This window comes from Miniopterus natalensis, chromosome 7 (assembly GCF_054644295.1).
Source record: "Miniopterus natalensis isolate mMinNat1 chromosome 7, mMinNat1.hap1, whole genome shotgun sequence".
Taxonomy (NCBI): domain Eukaryota; kingdom Metazoa; phylum Chordata; class Mammalia; order Chiroptera; family Miniopteridae; genus Miniopterus; species Miniopterus natalensis.
In genome coordinates this window covers 25,844,896-25,863,175 of record NC_142087.1, presented here as the reverse complement: position 1 = coordinate 25,863,175, position 18,280 = coordinate 25,844,896, and the positions used below count along the sequence as shown (strand labels likewise).

General features: G+C 44.4%; 1 protein-coding gene across 2 annotated transcripts in view; it reads right to left on the bottom strand.

Annotated features, from left to right (window-relative positions):
- Nucleotides 1-18,280, bottom strand: part of PCSK2 (proprotein convertase subtilisin/kexin type 2) — a 177,179-nt gene that overhangs the window by 39,014 nt on the left and 119,885 nt on the right. For both annotated transcript variants that reach the window (XM_016212025.2, XM_087818587.1), the window contains one exon: nucleotides 3,370-3,446. In XM_016212025.2, the coding sequence (XP_016067511.2) occupies nucleotides 3,370-3,446 (77 nt within the window). The remainder of the gene's footprint in view (nucleotides 1-3,369; nucleotides 3,447-18,280) is intronic.

Here is an 18,280-nt window from a genome sequence, read left to right as displayed (position 1 = left end):
GTCTTGCTTAAATGAGCATTTCTCAAGAGCCCCGAGTCTGCTGAGCAGAGATGAGACATCAGATACGATGGCCCAGAAGAGGACGCGGCGTGCCTTTGTGGCTGGAGAGCTCTCCAGGGACTCACGCTGGATCCGTAGTGAACCCCGACAAAGGCACGTGCTGGGCTCAAGGCTCCGCAGCCTTTGGGGAGCAACATTCCTTGAGGACGTTTCTCATCTATGCTTCTGGCCCAGTTCCCTACCCAACCACAGAATCTCTCCCTCTTCTTTCTCCTAGCAGCCTGTCCCAATCTCTCATGCTCACTCTCCTGAGACATCTTCTGAGAATGCTGCTCCGCGCACCAGTCTCTCAGCCCCAGCCCAGTTACCCAGGCCGCCTTGTGCACATGTGTGCACCTCGGGTTCCTTTTTCTTCACCTAAACTGTACCCTCACTCCGGAACACCCCCCCCCAACTCTACCTATTACCTTCATTACAATCCGAGACTAAATGCCACCTCTTCAACGAAGCCTGTCCCAACTGCCCCAGCCAGAGATGATTCTGCAGTGCTCTGTGCCCTCCAAAGCATCTTTATTACACTGGCGTCAAATCCTGTCTCTGCCACTTATTAGATATGTGACATTGCACAACTGACTTAACCTTTCTGTGCCTCAGTTACCAACATGGGGATAATAATGGTAATATCTGTTTCAGAGAATTATAATGAGTTAATTGAATTAATACATGCAAAACACTTAAAACACTGCCTTAAGCATAGTGACTGCTTAATAGGCATTAATTTTTCTTGTGTTTTCTTTCTTTCTTTTTTTTTTTTAAGCTACGGTTCCACTTAGCCCTGTCGTGAGTTGGGCATCTGTCACCTCCTCATATAACACTGCAAGTCCCTCAGCAGCCTGCACGCCCAAACTGACAGTCTAATGAGCACTGAACTACAGTTCCAGTTCTGTTTTTTGCCTCTTTTTTATGCCCTATGCTCTTAAAATTTACTTCTTGTTATGGATAATATCAAACATATACAAGAGTAGGGTGAACTCATGTACCCATCACCCGGCTTTAACAATGATTAACTCATGGCCAACCCTATTTCCTCTGTACCCCCAGTCACTCTCCTCCCTTCTGCTCCAAACCCTAAGTTATATGGAAGAAAACACCAGGTGAAATATTTCATCCCGGGGGAGATGATCTAGTTTAATTCTTGTACCAAGCAGGAATCATCTTGAGGACAGACTCAAGCTTTCAGGCCATGGACCGCCCCCCAGAGCCGTGGGCTTAGATTTTGACCCAGTGTCCTCCCACCATCATTTACAGGAGTTTTGTTTTGAGAGGCCACGCTTTGAACTGTGGTACCATCTAATCTTTGCAATAAGTCGTGATGGATGGGGATCTTTGAAGATGACTTGATCATTGGGAAAAGTCCCATTTATTGGTCACAGTGGACACTGTGTCTTGAGTCATTGACTCCCTAAGAGGCAAGGATCATGCTTGTCTGACTCACTATGACTGTGTCTCAGGCAATTGGACACTTGAGAATTTCTACCACTGACAATGAAAAATTTTATTGCACTAAGCACTAATTAGTTCTAGCTAGAAGATTTTAGCTAGTTTAAAATTGTACTTTCGAGAACACATTTGCAAATTAAAAATTTTAAGATAGAAATCATCGTCGTTTGTTTTTTTTAAAAAATAGAATACTCTTACAGCATGTCACACAGGAAGAGTTGCTTTGGGGAAGGTTGTGCTGGGTTTAGAAAATGGGGTAAGGGAGAAAACCATTCTGTCGGTTATATTTTTGTGCCTGAATCATTCCATGAAAGGTTCATTTGGTACCTACTAGCTGCAGAGAGATGGCAAATAGCCAGCACACATGTTGCTACGGTCCTTTCTGAGGTCAAGTAGACAACTGGTAACCAATCATGCTGAAGCCGAGCACTCCCTCATGGTCCTTCTCAGTAGAGTGTTCCAGATAGTCATTTCCAATCACAGCTCACCCCTGACTTAGTGGCATCTACTTAGTAACATCGCATCCCTGGGTTAGAAAATGGTTTATTTGCTAAGAGCATGCTAGGGTCTAGGGTTATAAGTCATGGGGGTAAGAGACATTTTATGTCAAAAGTGCTCAGATGTTCTTATATACCCTTATTCCCTCAACGCACTTCCAGACACTGCATGATAATTTCAAAGCTGTTGGTGAAGTTGATAGAAAGTGAATTGTGCTATTGGACATCAGCTATGATCTTTTAAAAATGTTACAAATTTGAATTGTGTTTTTTTTCTTTATTTTCCCCCATATTTCCTGGAATCGCCAAGCCCCCCAACCTGTGTGCCCTGTTTGCATCCTAGACATTCTCCGGTCAACTTGTTAATTGGAGGGACAGAGTCTAAGCTACTGGCCACTCCCTGGGCATCATGGTTCCTGTCTTCCTAATAAAATGATGCTTATAAAGGTTGGAATTAGAGACATTTGTGAAATTTGGGGTTGAGTGCTGGCTTTGACGTACGCTAATTGACCAGGGAAGTCACTTTCCCTTTCTACACCTATTTTCTTAACACTAAACTGAGAATGACATTTGTTTTATGTGCTGTTTGTCACAAGAAGTAAAAGAAATGAAGAAGGTGCTGTACACAATATATTTTTACACCATTAATCGAAGTTCATATGTTCTCATGAACTCCACCCAAGAACATCAGTAATGGGGCAGCTCTAGGTTTAAAAAGTATAGTGTTCTTTGGTTGAGCGAGCCATACATCTTTATTTCTTGCCGTTTTTTTATATGTAACCAACCATTTAGGCAAGACTGTTCCTTGGGAAAAAGAGAGGCTGCATTTACACGTTTAGGAGCCAAGCAGGCTGAAGGAAACGGGTGGAGGTTGGCTCGTTTCCAGGGGACGCCGAGGGACACTTCAAAGCCCTTCGCTTCACTTACCGTTCTGCTGAAGTGGGCTGCATGGCCTTCACGAGGTTACAGCGGACACGCTTTTCAAAACAGACAGACACAGACCCGTGGGGCAAGAAAGGTTCTCCCCAGTCATTTCCAGAGACCCAGTGAAGTCGGCCTGTTTTAGATCACCTTGTGGTGGGTTGGGACAGGCTTTCTTACTATTCCTGTTCCCTTCTACCTTTACTACGGCAGCAAATAATTCCTTGCTCAACAGAACAAATAGTCCACCGGCAATTCTAGAGGAGCATTGAAATATTAGAAAAATCCAAGAGTTTAGGGAACGTAGCTGCGAAGAGGGGGAGTCACAATACAATTCAGCGAAGCCCTGAGGCTCTTTGGCTGGTGACTTTCAAGACTTAAAAACAAAACAAAGCAGAACGAAACCCCCAACCTGAAGTGCAAGCCCCGTCCGTCCGGAGGCCCAGTTTACCTGTTAAACCAGTCATCTGTGTACCGAGGGTAGGGATAGGGGTCGTTGCTACTGAAGTCGTAGCTCGCTTCGGCGTTCTGAAAGACACAAGGCGGCTCCTGGGTCAATACGGCCAGAGGCACCGGCAGAGCAAACCCGACGCCGCGTCGGCACAGCCCCCGCCTGCAGCCTGCGCGCTCTGCCCTGGGCCAGCCCTGTGACCCGCGGACAGGGCTGCAGGTGCCTGCGGAGCTTTTTATCCCCTCAGTCCCTTTGTGGAGGTTTCCTCACCTCACCCTATTTCAGGCCCTCAGAGATAGCAATTTTGAGTACTGTGCTCCCCAGGACTGTCTCCCTTTTAAGTCGAGTTACACCTCGTGGGCAAATGGGATTCAGCTGGAATCCAGGGCTGAAGCTAAGCTTCCTTGAACTGAAGGCCAGGGTGTCCTAGTGCTCAGGTCACGACGGAGGGGGCCTCTGGTTTCCGGCTCCCCGCTCCGGACCGACTCAGGGTTTATCTTCTCTATGCTTATGGGGGTTAAACCCCTGCCCAAGCCCCTGAGATCAACCCCAACGTCAACCTCAGTTATTTGCTCAGTTTACTGTTCTGTTGAAAGGGGCTCATGAGCTGTTATAAGGCTACAGCAGAAACACTTCAAAAGCACACCATTAAGAGTCTGTTGAGAAATCAGCTGACAGTCTTATGGGAGCAACCTTGTAGGTAACTGCTTTTCTTTTGCTGTTTTTAAGATTTTCTCAATTGTATCTAAAATATAAAATAAATGAACAAGCGGAACAAAACCAGACTCATAGGTACAGAGAAGGTTTGACAGTTGCTGATGGTAGGGGGGTTGAGGGGGTGGGTTGAAAAGGTGAAGGGATTAAGAAGTGCAAATTATTTGTTACAGATTAGTCACGGGGATGGAATGTACAGCATAGATAATATAGTCAATAATATTCTAATGACTATGCGTGGTATCAGATGGGTGTGAGATTACTGGGATAATCACTAAGTAAGTTATGTAATGTCTAATCACTGGGTTGGATACCTGAAACCAATATAATAATGTATGTGATCTGTAATTAAAAATAAAAAAGTAGAATAAATGAAAATAAATTTTAGTAGAAGGGGAAAAAAAAAAAGAGTCTAATATATGCAGAGACTCTTCCAAGCATGGGAATACAACAGCGATATCTCAGCCCTCCGCTAACTTATAGCCTAGCGGGGGTGCAGGCACCGATCAAATGAGTAAATGAATAAATATGCAGTTGCAAACTATGAGGACTCTTAAACCCTGCAACATTCAGTGAGAAGTTTAAATTCCGTGCAATCCAGCACTTCCATTTTTCCCCCCCGCTGTGAGTCTTTCACCACACAAATCAATCACATACTTATTTAAATTCTCTTTAAGTGATTTAATGTTTTAATTTTTTCTATTTAGATCTTTAGCAGGTTGGTCTTTTATTCTGGTCTATGATGGGAGATGATCCACCACCGTTTGGCGGCCAATCCACCCCTTCCCACAGCCTTCTCTGCGTGCCCGGGGTTGCTGAACCCTGTGAAACGCCTCCCTCTTTATCCCAGTCTTTTCTCCTTCGGTTTTGAGATCTGCCATAAAGAGGCCAGATGGCTCCCTGGCCCACAGTGTGCATTGGGCTAGGAAGCACTGGGTCACATGCCTGTTCCAGCTGGGGCATTTCTTGATTCTGTGGGTCTGGAGACATTTTCAAAATTGTGCTTCTTTATGAGGTAAAACACTTTAGTTTGTGATTCACTCTTGTTTGTAAACCTAATGTAATAGTGTCATAATGTTTTTAAGAGCAAACTGACTAATTCCATTCATTTGTGTTTCTATTTGTTGGATCACAAGAGTTGTAATGATCACAATAATAATTTATTTAAATGTTGTGCTTGGGGCAGAGGTCGCCTGAAATTTGTTCACACTTTTTCAATTCTTGATTTTTTAGCTTTATTCTAGTATTATTGGTACTAGAACAATTCCACACTTTTATGTTACACATCTTGATGAGTCTGGGCATATGCATATACCCACGATACCATCACCACAACCAAAGTACTAAACACTTCCAAAACCCCCCAAAATTTCCTTGTGTTTGCGTGTGTGTGTGTGTGTGTTGGTGAGAACATTGAACGTGAGATCTATCTTCTTCACAAATATTAAAGTGTACAATACTTTATTGTTGATCATGTTACATGGCAGCGCTCTAGAGTGTATTCATTTGCATAACAGAAAACTTATACATTGAAAAACAGTTCCTCATTTCCCCCTCTCCATAAAATTCAATATTTGGGCCAGCCATTCTCTCTTGGGTCTGGAATACATCTATTCCTTATTCCAGAATCTAGGTCTTTCTTTAACACCTGGCCTTTAGAGAGCATACCTTCCTGTCTCCACTGGCCACAATTATTGGCAAGACTCGAGTTCTGCTTCGTTCCACTCAGATTCCAAACTACTTTCATTCACCTTTAAAAGTTTAATTCTCCATCTAGTCTAGAATCTCTGTCTCTGAGAACCCTCACAGATTTGGCATGTCCCCCCCCCCCTCGACTTTCTTGAGATATTTGAATCTCAATTCTTTTGAGAGATACTATTTTGAAATAGTAATTTATTTGCCTTCCCTAAGTATGTTTGGTTACCGCTAATATTCCCTGAATTTTTGAGAGAGGAGCATTCTTAGGTAGAGGTAGTGGGGTCGGAATATCAAGAGAAACACAAGTTAATACTTTTTCTTTTGGGTTTCAAAGCTGAGGTTATTTGGAAGACTATTGCGAAGCCTGATTTGTTTCCCCATAGAGATTAAAACTCCCTGGTCTAGGGTGAGTCAGATAGAAAATTCATCACGGATAGCCATCGTGGGGCCCTTAGAGGGGCCCTGAGTGCTACCTCTTTCTACCAAGCTGTGTTCTTGGAGTGGGATGGGTTATGTTGGAATGTCCAACTTCACAGGAGTCTGGGATCCATCCTTGGACAAGGACATGAAGCTGCAGACCAAAGGGCCTCTGTAAGGTGCCTCAGCTGAGGATCTTGGGGTGGCCCCACTCTGCATTCCCGTGACCCTCAGTATGGAGCAGGGAACAGCACAATGTTCTCCGGGAGGCTGATTGGTGAGAACGTGACATCGAGAACCAGCTGGCCTAGAAAGCTCTGTGGTCAGGACAATGAGGATCCAGGGTTCAGACAGGGTCTGCGTGAGCTGACTCGCCAGTAGGCATGGGGATGCATGCAGCAGGGGAGCCCAGGATGGACAGAGGAAGAGACGGGGGCACCAGGACCTCCGATCCCTCTCCTTAATGCTATGGTCATCCTTCAAAGCTTGAGGGCAATTCTGGAGACAGGAGGGTGGGGGGAAAACCTGAGTTGACCAAGGTCAAGTTTTTATCATCAGAGCAATTAGGCTGGCAGATAGAAATTAAATTCAATTAGAAAGAAATCCAGTCAGGGTTTTCTGCACCTTTATGTCTGCTGCCTGAGCAACAGGCCGGTTTCATATGCTTTCCACTCTGGCTCCCCTTTCTGGCTCATAATCATCACCTGCAGACTGGATTGAGGTTTTTTGGTGCCCATTCCTGATTCTGGAGAAAATGGCTTGCCTGAGGTCGGTGGGGGCTCTCAAGAGGAAGTAGGGGGTTCTGACAGCGGAGCTGGGAGCTGAGAATCCAGGGAACTCTGAGACCACTTTTACAAGAAGAAAGACCACGTATTGTGTGGGGTCATCTTCACCTCTCAATGTTGAAATGGGTGATGACTTAGGAATTCTAAGTATTTTGTTATCTTTACACTGAACTTGATGACTAATGCTCGATTCCTTGCATAACAGTCTACACTGAGTATTAAGGAAGGCAAACAGTTATTACTTGGCTGTATGTTTTCTGGCTGAAAATCAAATGGTTTATAGCAAGAAGGAACAGTAAGCAACATTTCGCAAAGGCTCTGTTTATGGTTTTATAGCTCAAACCAAATCATTTATTGATTTGAATTACAATGTTGTCTTTCATGAAATTGCTTCTGTGCTGGAATAAATTAAACTGGTCTTGAATTACTCTGGAACTTTCTAAGATAGCCATTCACACTGACATTTCGGGGGAAGTGGCATCTCTGCAAACGTAATGCTCTGGTTGTCCTAGGTTAAGGCAGGAGCTTGTTTTGGCCTGAGCTTTGCTCTAACGTCTTCCTAAAATGCATTAATCTATTTTATTGCTTTAGAAAATACTAGATGTTTATCAAACATAATTTAATCATTGGTGATTCAGTATTGGAATGATTCAGTCATCGTTAAGAATCGAATTATCTTTGCTCCATCACGCAGAAAGTGAGAAGATTGGGCTGAATCCAAGCTGACCTCAGGGCTTCCCTGGAAGTTATTTCTGAACTTCATTTGAATGCACAGCCAGAAGAAAAAGGCTACAGTAACTCTTAGCAAGAAAGTTGAATAATTACAGGCTTGGCCATTGTGCGCACTGTGCACTTTTCCTTCAGACGGCCTTCCTGCGCACTAATCTAAGAAAGGACAAAGGACTTACTTATTTTCACAAAATCTTTTGACTTGTTAAATCTGAGGCGCATCTGTGCGGCCGCCAGAGGCACAGGTCCACACATGGCGCATGTGGGATGCCAGGGCTGGTCTCACCGTGAGAGCCGGCGCGGACCCACTGCTTTAACACTGTCGGAGAAGGTCCTGAGAGCCCAGGGACCCAGCTCTGGAATTTCATGGCTCTGGTTCTAGTGGACTTTCCTGGCTGGGCTGCATAAGGCAAATGGACCTGCAGGCATCAGCTTGGAGCAGAGAAAGGAAGAGAGGCATGGAAGCCAGGCAGATCTGGTTTTGAACCTAGACGGCGTGGCCTTGGCAATTTTCTTATGTTCTGGAAAATGTAGTTTCCTCATCTGTAAAGTGCAGATGACAAAACTGTAACTACTTGGTTGCTGTGAGGACCAAGCTGGCAAGCACCTTGTCCAGCCACGGGTGGGTGTTCTCTCACCCCTTACTTCTCCTTTCGTGTCCCTCATTTTCTTTGATTGCTTATGGCTAGGGTCCCAAAAATGCCTACAGGCCAAATCTGGCCTACCACCTGTTTTTGTAAATAAAGTTTTATCGGAACACAGTCATGTCCATTTGTTCACAGATTGCCTATGGCTGCTTTCACACTACAGCAGCAGACAAATAGTTGTGACAGAAGCCCACAAATCTTAAAACATTTACTATCTTCTATAGAAAGTGTTTGCAAACCCTTGCATGACATCCTAGGCCTCATGGGCTCCCAGGCTGCCCTCTGATAAGCCTGAGGCCTTCGCTACAGCATCTCACCAAGTCCTCGTCTTCCTGAAGAGTCCCCTTTTCTCTGAGACATGCCTGTCCCACGTCCCCTTCTCTCTAGGTGGCTCAAGCTGCTGAAAAGTAATGATATAAACTATCCTCGCTACATTGCCAGGAGTCTGAAGTTTACCTCCCCTGGGTGCACAGCAATCAAAGGTGGGTTATCAGGCATTCCTGTGGTCAGAAACTGGGGCTCAGCCTGCTGGAGGCTCAGAGAGGCAGTAGAGAGCCCCACCATTGTTTCCCCAACCCCTGCCCAGCACTGGCTGAAGGCTGTTTCTCAGGGCACCAACCTTCTGACTCTCTGTCTTTCCATCTGCAGTGTCCTATCTGTTCCCACGGTCAGAGCATCACCCTTGGCAGAGACAGGCAGGTGTCTGCAGGGAGCAGCCCTCCCATGCGGAGGTAGGCGGCCAGGTGATACGGGTCCATGTGGTGTCTGAGGCACAACTTCTCACCAACTGTCACTTAAACTGGTGCTGCATCGGCATTTTGTCAACACCAGGCTGTCGTAACAGGCCCCTATATGTAAGGTGGGGGGTCCGCCGCTCTGACTGAACAGGTATATTTGGAGCACCGAGGACCAAACTCGTGGCCTCACTACAAAATTAGGAAAGTGGCATCTGTGGCCAGGCGGCCATGCGCAGTCATGCAGGGTGTGCTTTGCATAAAGTGCCCGCCCAAGGGGAGCCCCTGGGGCCTGAGTGGATTTGCCAAGCCATCTGCCCAGAGGCGGGGGGCTTTAGTTTTATTTTCTTCTATTTATTTTTAAATTAAAAAAATTATTTTTCAATTACATTGATATACAATATTATATTAGTTTTAGGGGTACCTGGGGTGGTGGGGCTTTAAATAATACTTGGTCAATCCGGAGACGTTATCCTTCTCTCGTTTGTCTGCCCAGAAGGGGGTACATTTTCTACTGTGTTTGCCCAGAAGGGAGGGTGCTGTTTTGCAACTTACCCACCGATAGGCGACACTTTTTAAAAATTTCACACAAATGTACTGTGGAAGTACTAGCCTGTCTGTGAGCCATGGCAAGAAACTGGTCTTTCTACTTATTGTCACATATAAGCTCAGACCTCAGAGAAACTGTACCAGGGAGACAAGATGTCCCCGGTGAAATGTCAAGTACTAGCAGACTTAAATAAGATCTCCGGCGATGGCAGTTTATGATCACGGGTACAGCACTGCATATGATTAGTTGACAATGTAATTTCACCGCTATAGGAACTTGGAACAAGAAAGTACACTGCATTCGTCCTCTGTTCTGGCTTGCTACTTTCCTTGAAGGCATTTAACCGAATAACCCAGCTAGGAGCCGTGTAACAATATTAGCTGGAATTGCACGGGGCTCACGGACTAATGAAAGAGAAATGAGCTTCCCCAGGTGGACTCAAACTACCACCATGCTGCCCCAGAACAAAGCTCATCTGTATAGAAACCGAGCAGCAGAAGAGCCCAGTCCATTAGGGCCTAAAGGATTTTGTTATTGCACCTACTTGCATCTAATGTGGTCATGCCTGAACGTTCCCAACTGTGCCTATTTTGATTTTCCGCAAATAATTCTCCCACTTGCACTGGTTTAACGATAATGTTCAGCTTACTTTTGACTGAAACTGGCATTAAGGGGATTTATGTCTATATTAAGCCTGGCTGTAAAACTTAATGAAATTTAACATTTCTCCAGCACTCAAAAAATTTTAAACAAACCTGCATAGTCAGAAAATTGTTTGCAATCTTTCTTCTATACTTCTAAGATTTACAGACTTTTCCAGGGACAGAGTGTTCTCTGATTGTGGATTTGACTCCGCCTACTATCGCTTCCCTCTTGCTCCTGAAATTCCAGCAACTTCTGTAGTCACTGGAGTGCTGGCTAAGTAAGAGGAATGATGCAACATGACAGCCAGGCTGGCAAGTGTCACCATGCCCCCCCCGCCATCTCCTGGACTATTGGGTTTTGTGTATTTTCCAGAGAGGAGCAGCTCTATCCTCTGGCTCTCAATGACACCCGCATCAGCATATCTGAGAGAGGGTCTAAGCCCTAAACATAAGAGGAGATGATGATGATGATGATGGCAGTCATAATTCCTAGTGGTTAACACAGCACCCTAAATTAATGGAGCGTCTTTAAGTTTTTCAAAGGAGTTGAAATTCTCTTATTTTATTTAATATTCTCCAAACCCCTGTAGGGTAGGAGGGCAGATGTCTTGGAGGAAGAGGCAGAGGGGCCTGACACAGTGGAGGCAGCACCCCCGGGTGGCCTCTTTAGAGTGCTCTGCCTGCCCATGGCTTCCTGGCTTGTCTCGCGATTTCACAAGGCCACTGAAACCCGTGTTAGGCTAGATGGAGCCGAATTCCCACGCATGAATTTTAATAGCTGCCCGAAAAGCCTCAATTCCGGGGGCTGACCAGATGCATTGAGGAGAAGCTGCCACTCACTGTAATTAATCTCAAAGAGCTGGCTCCGAGACAGGGTCCAAGATTTGTTCAGAAAAGAATTTACATCTTTATTTTCACGAGCTGCCAACTCAAATTTAGCATTTTCTTCAATTATGGATGTAGACCACAAGCCATGATATTATTAGCAGTAGCTGTGAGCTTGTCCCCAATATGTACTTTCATATCACATTATAGTTGCTGCAGATATGCTGAAATATCTTTTCTACTCCCTTTTACCTGCCACTCGATTTTGTTATTTAATGTATCATTAAAGGATACATATTACCATCTCACAAATGTGTATTTTTTGTTTGATAACTTTGATTCAATATAATTGCTTTCCTCAGTTATCCTATGTATTAAAATACTATTCTGAGAATGAGGAGTAGTTAGTGTGTGAATTGGTGCAACCTCTTTGAAGAGAAATTTGGCAATATCTATAAAAATAAAAGGTACATAAACTCTTTAACCCAGGGATCCCACCTCTAAGAACCTATCCTAAAGATACACACTTACCCATATGTGAAAGATTTGCTTTTAAATGTATTCATGGCGGCATGATTGCAAAAGTGAGAGACTTGGAAGAGCGTAAGAGTCCACCTTGGGGAAAGACTTCAATAAATGATGGAGCACTCATATGATGCAAAACTGCAGCCCCGTCAATGGATGAGGTAAGAGGCTTGCAATGAACTCCTTCCCCGGAATACTGCTAAGTAAAAAAAGCGACACGTAGAAAAAAGTGCATAGTGAGCTCCCATCTACCTAGAAGAGAGGGATATACTCGATGGAAAATGTGTAGAGTATTTCTGGAAAGATATCAAGAGCCTTTTTACAGTGCTTTGCCTCTAGGGAGGGAGGTGGGGTCTGGTGTAGAAGGGAGACATAGTTATCATTGTATACCTTTTGTTTTGTGTGAATTTTTTTTTGCTGTAATAATAACAAGTAATGTGTATCAAGTGTTTATTTTGCACAAGGGACTCTGTTGGATGCTTTGCATGCATTAGCTCCTCTTTATGATGTCCTTGTGTAGTAGGACTCTTATTAGCACTCTCATTCTATGAGCAGGGAGACTGAGGCACAGAGAGGTTGACTATTTTGCTGAAGGTCACACAGATGAGGAGACACAGAGCAGGGATTTAGACCAGGCAGTCTGGCTCCAGAGGCCTGCCCCCTAACTGTGCAATTCTGCCTCTCTGCATTAGAATCATAACACCCCACTCCACTGTTTGTGTTGTTCAAAAGAGAAAAACAAATACAAATACAAGGAAAAAAATAATAATTTAGTGGCTTTACTCTTTAAAATGTCAATGACCCATTCTGTTCAAATCGAAGTATATAAACTGAGCTAATGATTTAGCCCCCACACTGGGACATCCCTCACCAAAAGGCCAGGAAGCACATCTTTACTTCGCATATTCCATCGTTTTTTAACAGCACGGTTTTATCTAGTGAGTTCTCTCTTCTGAGGTAGACATAGTGCTTCTGAGGCCAAAACCAGTAAGTATGCCTCCAACGAGAAAGCAAATTCCCATTTTCAACAGCAAGGAGCAGCCTATTCCTTTTTTCTTGTTGGTTATATTATTTCTCTTAGAAGTAGGACTTTAAAAAAATAAAGTCCCCAAAACAACAACGACAACACACACACACATCACACTGTATATGAGACAAATAATATTGATGACTGGATTTCTCAAAAACTGATATTTTGGAAATACTTCCTTTCCCCAGAGCCTCATCAGCAGAACTTGGCGGCCTTTGGGTTTGAGTCCAGTTTGAAAAGTCATTGGCTACGAGTTGTGTTCCGTGAGGGGCCTGCATGAGGCACCTTCAGCAACATGACTCTTTCAAAACACTCCTCCAATCCTTCCTGTTATGCCAATGACAAGCCTCCATTAAGTGATCCCATGTCTTTAAACCCTCCCTGTTCCCTCCTAATCCATCTCCCTAACTGACAGAGGCAAGCCCTGGCAGGCAGCGACATCCAGCTGGAGTTGCTTTCATTGCTCTTACGTTGACAGTTCCTCCTACTTATGTCAAGGGATATTGGCTGTTTTTCTATTTAAAATAGTGACTTATAGTTTCCCTTTAAAACACTTTCATTTATGTTAAAAAAAAAAGTGAGTCAACTTAAGGAAACATGTTAGGTAAACAATAGCACCAATATAAAAAATCGTGAAGGTGTGCTGCTGCGACTGGGGGGTGTTTGGGAACCACTGGAGCAAGGCAATGGCGATATTTACGGCTTGGACATCTCCAGGCATCAGCAGAGTCAGCCTTAAGGTGAACTGAGTGTCTATACAGGGGATCTGAAGGAATATTTGAGTAGACTTTCTGTCCTCAAATTTCAGTCCTGTCACTTGGCATTTCAACAGCATGGCTTCAATCCTTTACATTATTGTTGACCTTCAAACATCTTCATCCATCCATGCATTCAGCCAGTCGCTTATTTATTTTTTCATTGTTGAGTACCAACTACTTGTCGGGCATTGGGCAACAGCAAGTCACTATTGGAGAGAAAGATGACCTTAGCTGGGACATCTTGCCCTTAGCCCTCAGTTATGAACTGACACCCGACTTTTGAATGGGGTTATCAGCTAACAGTGGTTCTCAACTCAGGTTTCTCAATAGACTTGCCTGGGGAGCTTTTAGAAATATAAATACTTAAGGGATCCCTAGATTTAATTGGTCAAGGGTGGGGTCTAGGCATCAGTAGTTTTACAAAAAAAACCTCTTCAGGTGATTCTGATGTATACCCAAGGTCAACAATCACAGAACTAACGCCTTGTTAATCACTCATATTCTGGCCCCCTTGCTGCTTAAAGTGCCTAGTGGGCCAGTAGCACTGATGTCATCAAGATCTTGTTAGAAATGCAGAATCTCAGGCCCCACCCAGACTGGCTGAATCTAAATCTGCATTTCAAGAGGATCTCCAGGGGATTTGTGTGTGCACATTGATTCTTTTGTTTGTAAAAGGAGGGTACAGGGACAGGTTTCTCCCTTGGTCTTCACTTTTGCTCTGCACACCCATAGTCTCCCTAATATAATCTTCCCCCACTTCCCCTCCTCCCCCTTCCACCTTAACTCTTTGACGGGAAGATCAAATTTGGCTAGCCATTCACATCTTAGCACGAATGAGTTCAGGACACCATTCTGCCTGATATTATTTGCTTTAACAGAAGAAAATGGACATTGGAAAAAGCCAAAAAACTCTATCTCTAAGAGTAGAGATTGAAGGGCAGTCTTTTGGGAGTGTCAGGAACTTCTTAGCATCTCTCAGACTGAAGTTCTTTCTCTGGAGAAGGTCAGCCCTGAGAATCGAGTTGTCAAAATGGATTCTTTTGGACCTGAAGGAGAGGTCTGATGACCCAAAGAAAACAAAAAAAGTAAGATAAAGTGTGTGATTCTTATGCACAATATTCCTGGGTTCTTTGTGCTTCTGGAAAGTAGGGGCTATTGGGGGGAATCAATTCTGCAAGAAAGAAGGCTAAAAGCTCAGAGTGAAAGCTCCCCTGCTGTGAAATGCATTTTGATGAATATTAAGGTATGAATTATCTTTGCCTCCTGCTGCTTAAAATAAAGTTTTGTCAAAACCTTAAAAATACACCCACTTATAGACAAACCGAATGCCAAGCTGCCTTAACAGCAATAGGAGGTAAAACATCTTTTGAAACATGTTTATCTTTCAATGCATACTTATAGTTATACCCTGACTCTCCCCTGAAAAGAAACGATGTTTCCTATTCTAATAAATGATGTAGACAGATGAAAGTTAACAATATAGTAAGATAGAATTTGGATTTAGTAAAAATAAGGGTGCACATAGGTAACCGCATGTGCACTGTAATTCTGTGCTCCGTCAATGCTTGGCCACACAGCCCAGATTTCACCTCTTTGTGCATAGACGCTCCTCGAAGCGAATCCAAGCTCACAGCCCATTCTACTAGCTGGTCAACTCCTCACCACTGTGCTAGCCCTGCTAGATTTCTCCCCTCACCCAGGGGCCTTCACTGCTGGCCCCACCCCACCCCTACTATGACAAAGTTGACCTTGAGCGAGTTGTGTAAAAGCAGCCGGTGGCTGTGCTGAGACTTGATCCCTCCATTGCTCTTCCTTTCAGGAAAGGCTGGCACAAGAGCCATGGGTAAATCAGGGTGAAGGAAAAGAAAGCACGCGGGTTTAAGACAAGCAGGCGAATTTAGCTTTGATACCTCAATAAGAGGGTATGGAGAGAGATCACACGGGGTGACCACAGGGGTACGCTGGGGACCCAGGACAGAAGGGGGCCAGCCAACAGCTGGGCTTACGATAGCTGCTGTGAGGGAAATTGCCCAGGTAGCGGATTGAAAGGGCCAGGAGTAGCTGGCTCAAAAGGCAATTCAAGGCTGCTTCTCGCAGTTCCACAAAGACTGAGTGTGCTGTCAGGGCCCAGCAGTCGGCACCCTGTAAATCAGCACGACCGGAGCCAGACACGGCTCTGAAAAGAGAATTGGGAGATAATGTAGCAGCCAGGCTGTAAATTTGTGCTGCCAAGGTGACAGGGTACAAGTCAATTTGTGTTTCCCTCTCTCCTGACTGGGTGTTCTACAACATTGTAGAGATAGGTGCTCAGGGCCCTCCACCCCGGATTCCTCTGTGAGTGTCCTGCTGGCCTTTGGATGGCTGCTGAGGTCAAGGTCACTACCTCCGAGTCCAGACGTCCTGGGAGAGAGGGAGATGCTAGCTTACAGCCCTCCTTGTGCGACTGATTACACAACTTCAGTATCACCGGCCTCCCTTTTCCAGCCCTAAAAATAGCAAAGATGAGTTCACTGATAGCTGAGTCACCTCATCGAAGGCACTGTTCTGTCCAACTATCACTTTCAGGGGACTTTGTCTTAAATACGTATTTTCCTTCTGTCAAAAGAATAGCAATGTGAATAATATGTATATTGCACAGGGGTCTATTGCTATTTTTATTATACATACACATATAAGTTTTATATATAGTTCAACACTTGACTTCAGTTGGGCCTCACAGCAGTTTTGAGAATTGGGTATTGTAAGCCCCACTTTACAGACAAGAAGACTGAGGCTCAATTAGCTCACATACTTGCTCAAGGTTTTCAGCTAAAAGTGGCTGAGTGAGTGCTAAAAGTTACATCTTCTGACTCAGATTCATTCTCTTTACACTGCATGGCACCTACAGCTCTTTCTTATGACAAAAAACTCGAAGAAAAAAAAATGACAAGGCTGAGCCTCTGGCTTATTCTAGCACCCTCAGCACTGAGTAGGAGCATAAAGGCCTAAGATATATTAAATGTCAGCAAGATGGGGGAAACTCAGGGCTTTGGGTTGCCACTCATTTTTGCATCCGTAGTAAATTAAACTCAAAAACTTGTCATCCATCTTCTCGCTTGTCACTTTTAGCTTCAAACAGTTAATCTCAACTTGGGTGATTTTTTTAAAGGATAAGCTTGCTAAGAGGCGATGATGGAAATAGAGAGTTATCACCTTGGGAGATAAGTGGAAAGGAAGCACAGGGCACATTGTAAATATCTCAGTGTTTATTTATAGCTGGAAAAAAGCCAAGTGGATCAGTTCTCTTTTATGAAGAAGTTGTTTGAGTTTTACCTTTAAATGAGACCAGTTTTTGTTCCCAGCTAATGCAAAATATAACACAAAAAAGTACTGATCCCCAACTGTTCTGGAGAAAGATGAAATGCACTTCTGGTTCCTTTCACAGCTATTCATCATTTTAATTGGTTTTGAAGCCAACAAACTTTGTCGGCATTTGTGATGGGAATCCAACTTCATAATTCACAAAGTATGAAAAAGTGATTACAGCTTTCATTTGGAGGCTGGGCACATACCTTATTAAGTTGCTACAAGGATGCAAACACCAGAATCCACATTAATCAGGGAATCGCTTTGTGCATGGAGTTGTACCTATTGAATTATGGACACTGATCTCTTAGGAAGAAAATACTCTGCCCTAGACCTCTTGGGAATGATGTGCCCTGGACTCGTGGTGTTCCTTGCCACCCATGTTACTGCTCTCAGCATTTCTAAGGACCACAAAAAATGCTCATTTGGTCCCCTTGCCTTCCCCTTTCACGGCCTTCACCTCCAACTCCAACAGCCCCCCTTCAGTTCCATCCAGCATGTACCCTGATCTTCTTATCCCAGAATGGAAACTGCTGAAATCACAACCATTTGTGTTTGAATACCCTTTAGCTTCACCCCAAAGGCCATTCATGATTGGCTTACTACCAGTTTCTCTCTAGCTCAGGAGTCATCAAACTTTTTCTGGAAAGGGCCAGAGGGTAATGTTTGAGGCTTTATGAACCATATGGTTTCTGTGACAATGACTCATCCCGGCCTTTGTAGTGGGAAAGTAGCCAACAATATGTAAACAAATGGGTGTGGCTGTGTTCCCATAAAACCTTACAAACAGCGACAAAAAGGCAATGGGTGGGCTGTAGTTTGTAGGACCCTGCTTGTGGTAAGCTGAACTGCGTCTCCCCAAAAGACATGTTGAAGTCATAACTCTGGTATGGGAGACATGACCCCGGTGACTGTGACCTTCCTTGGAAATAGTGTCTTTGCAGATGTAAACAGGTTAAATGGGGTCATAGTAGATTAGGGTGGACCCTAAACCCAGTGACTGGTGTCCTTAGAGGAAGGCCATGTGAAGGGATAGACGCAGAGATGCACAAGGAGGGGAACACCAGGTGAAGGTGGAGACAGAAATTGGAGTGATGGGTCTACAAGCCAAGGAAAGCCGAGGGTTTCCCACAACCACCGGAAACTAGGAGACGGGCATGGAACAGACTCCCCCTCAGAGTCTCTAGCCCTGCTGGTATTTTGATTCTGGATTTCTAGCGTTCAGAACTGGGAGATAATAAAGTTCTGTTGTTTTAAGCCACCCAGTCTGTGACATTTATTACAGCAGCCCCAGCAAATGAGTCCACAGCTCTAGTGTTACCCCCCCCCCCCCCCCCCCCGCATGCAGCTCCACCCATGCCTATCCTCCAAGTTGTTGCATCTGTCTGGGATTCTCTTCTCCTTAAACCTGGCTGACTTGAGTCCGCTTAAATGTCATCTCCTTTAGGGAGAGCCCTCCCCACATGACACTGTGCCATGGATAGATGTCCCTCCATCAGGTTTGCCTCAC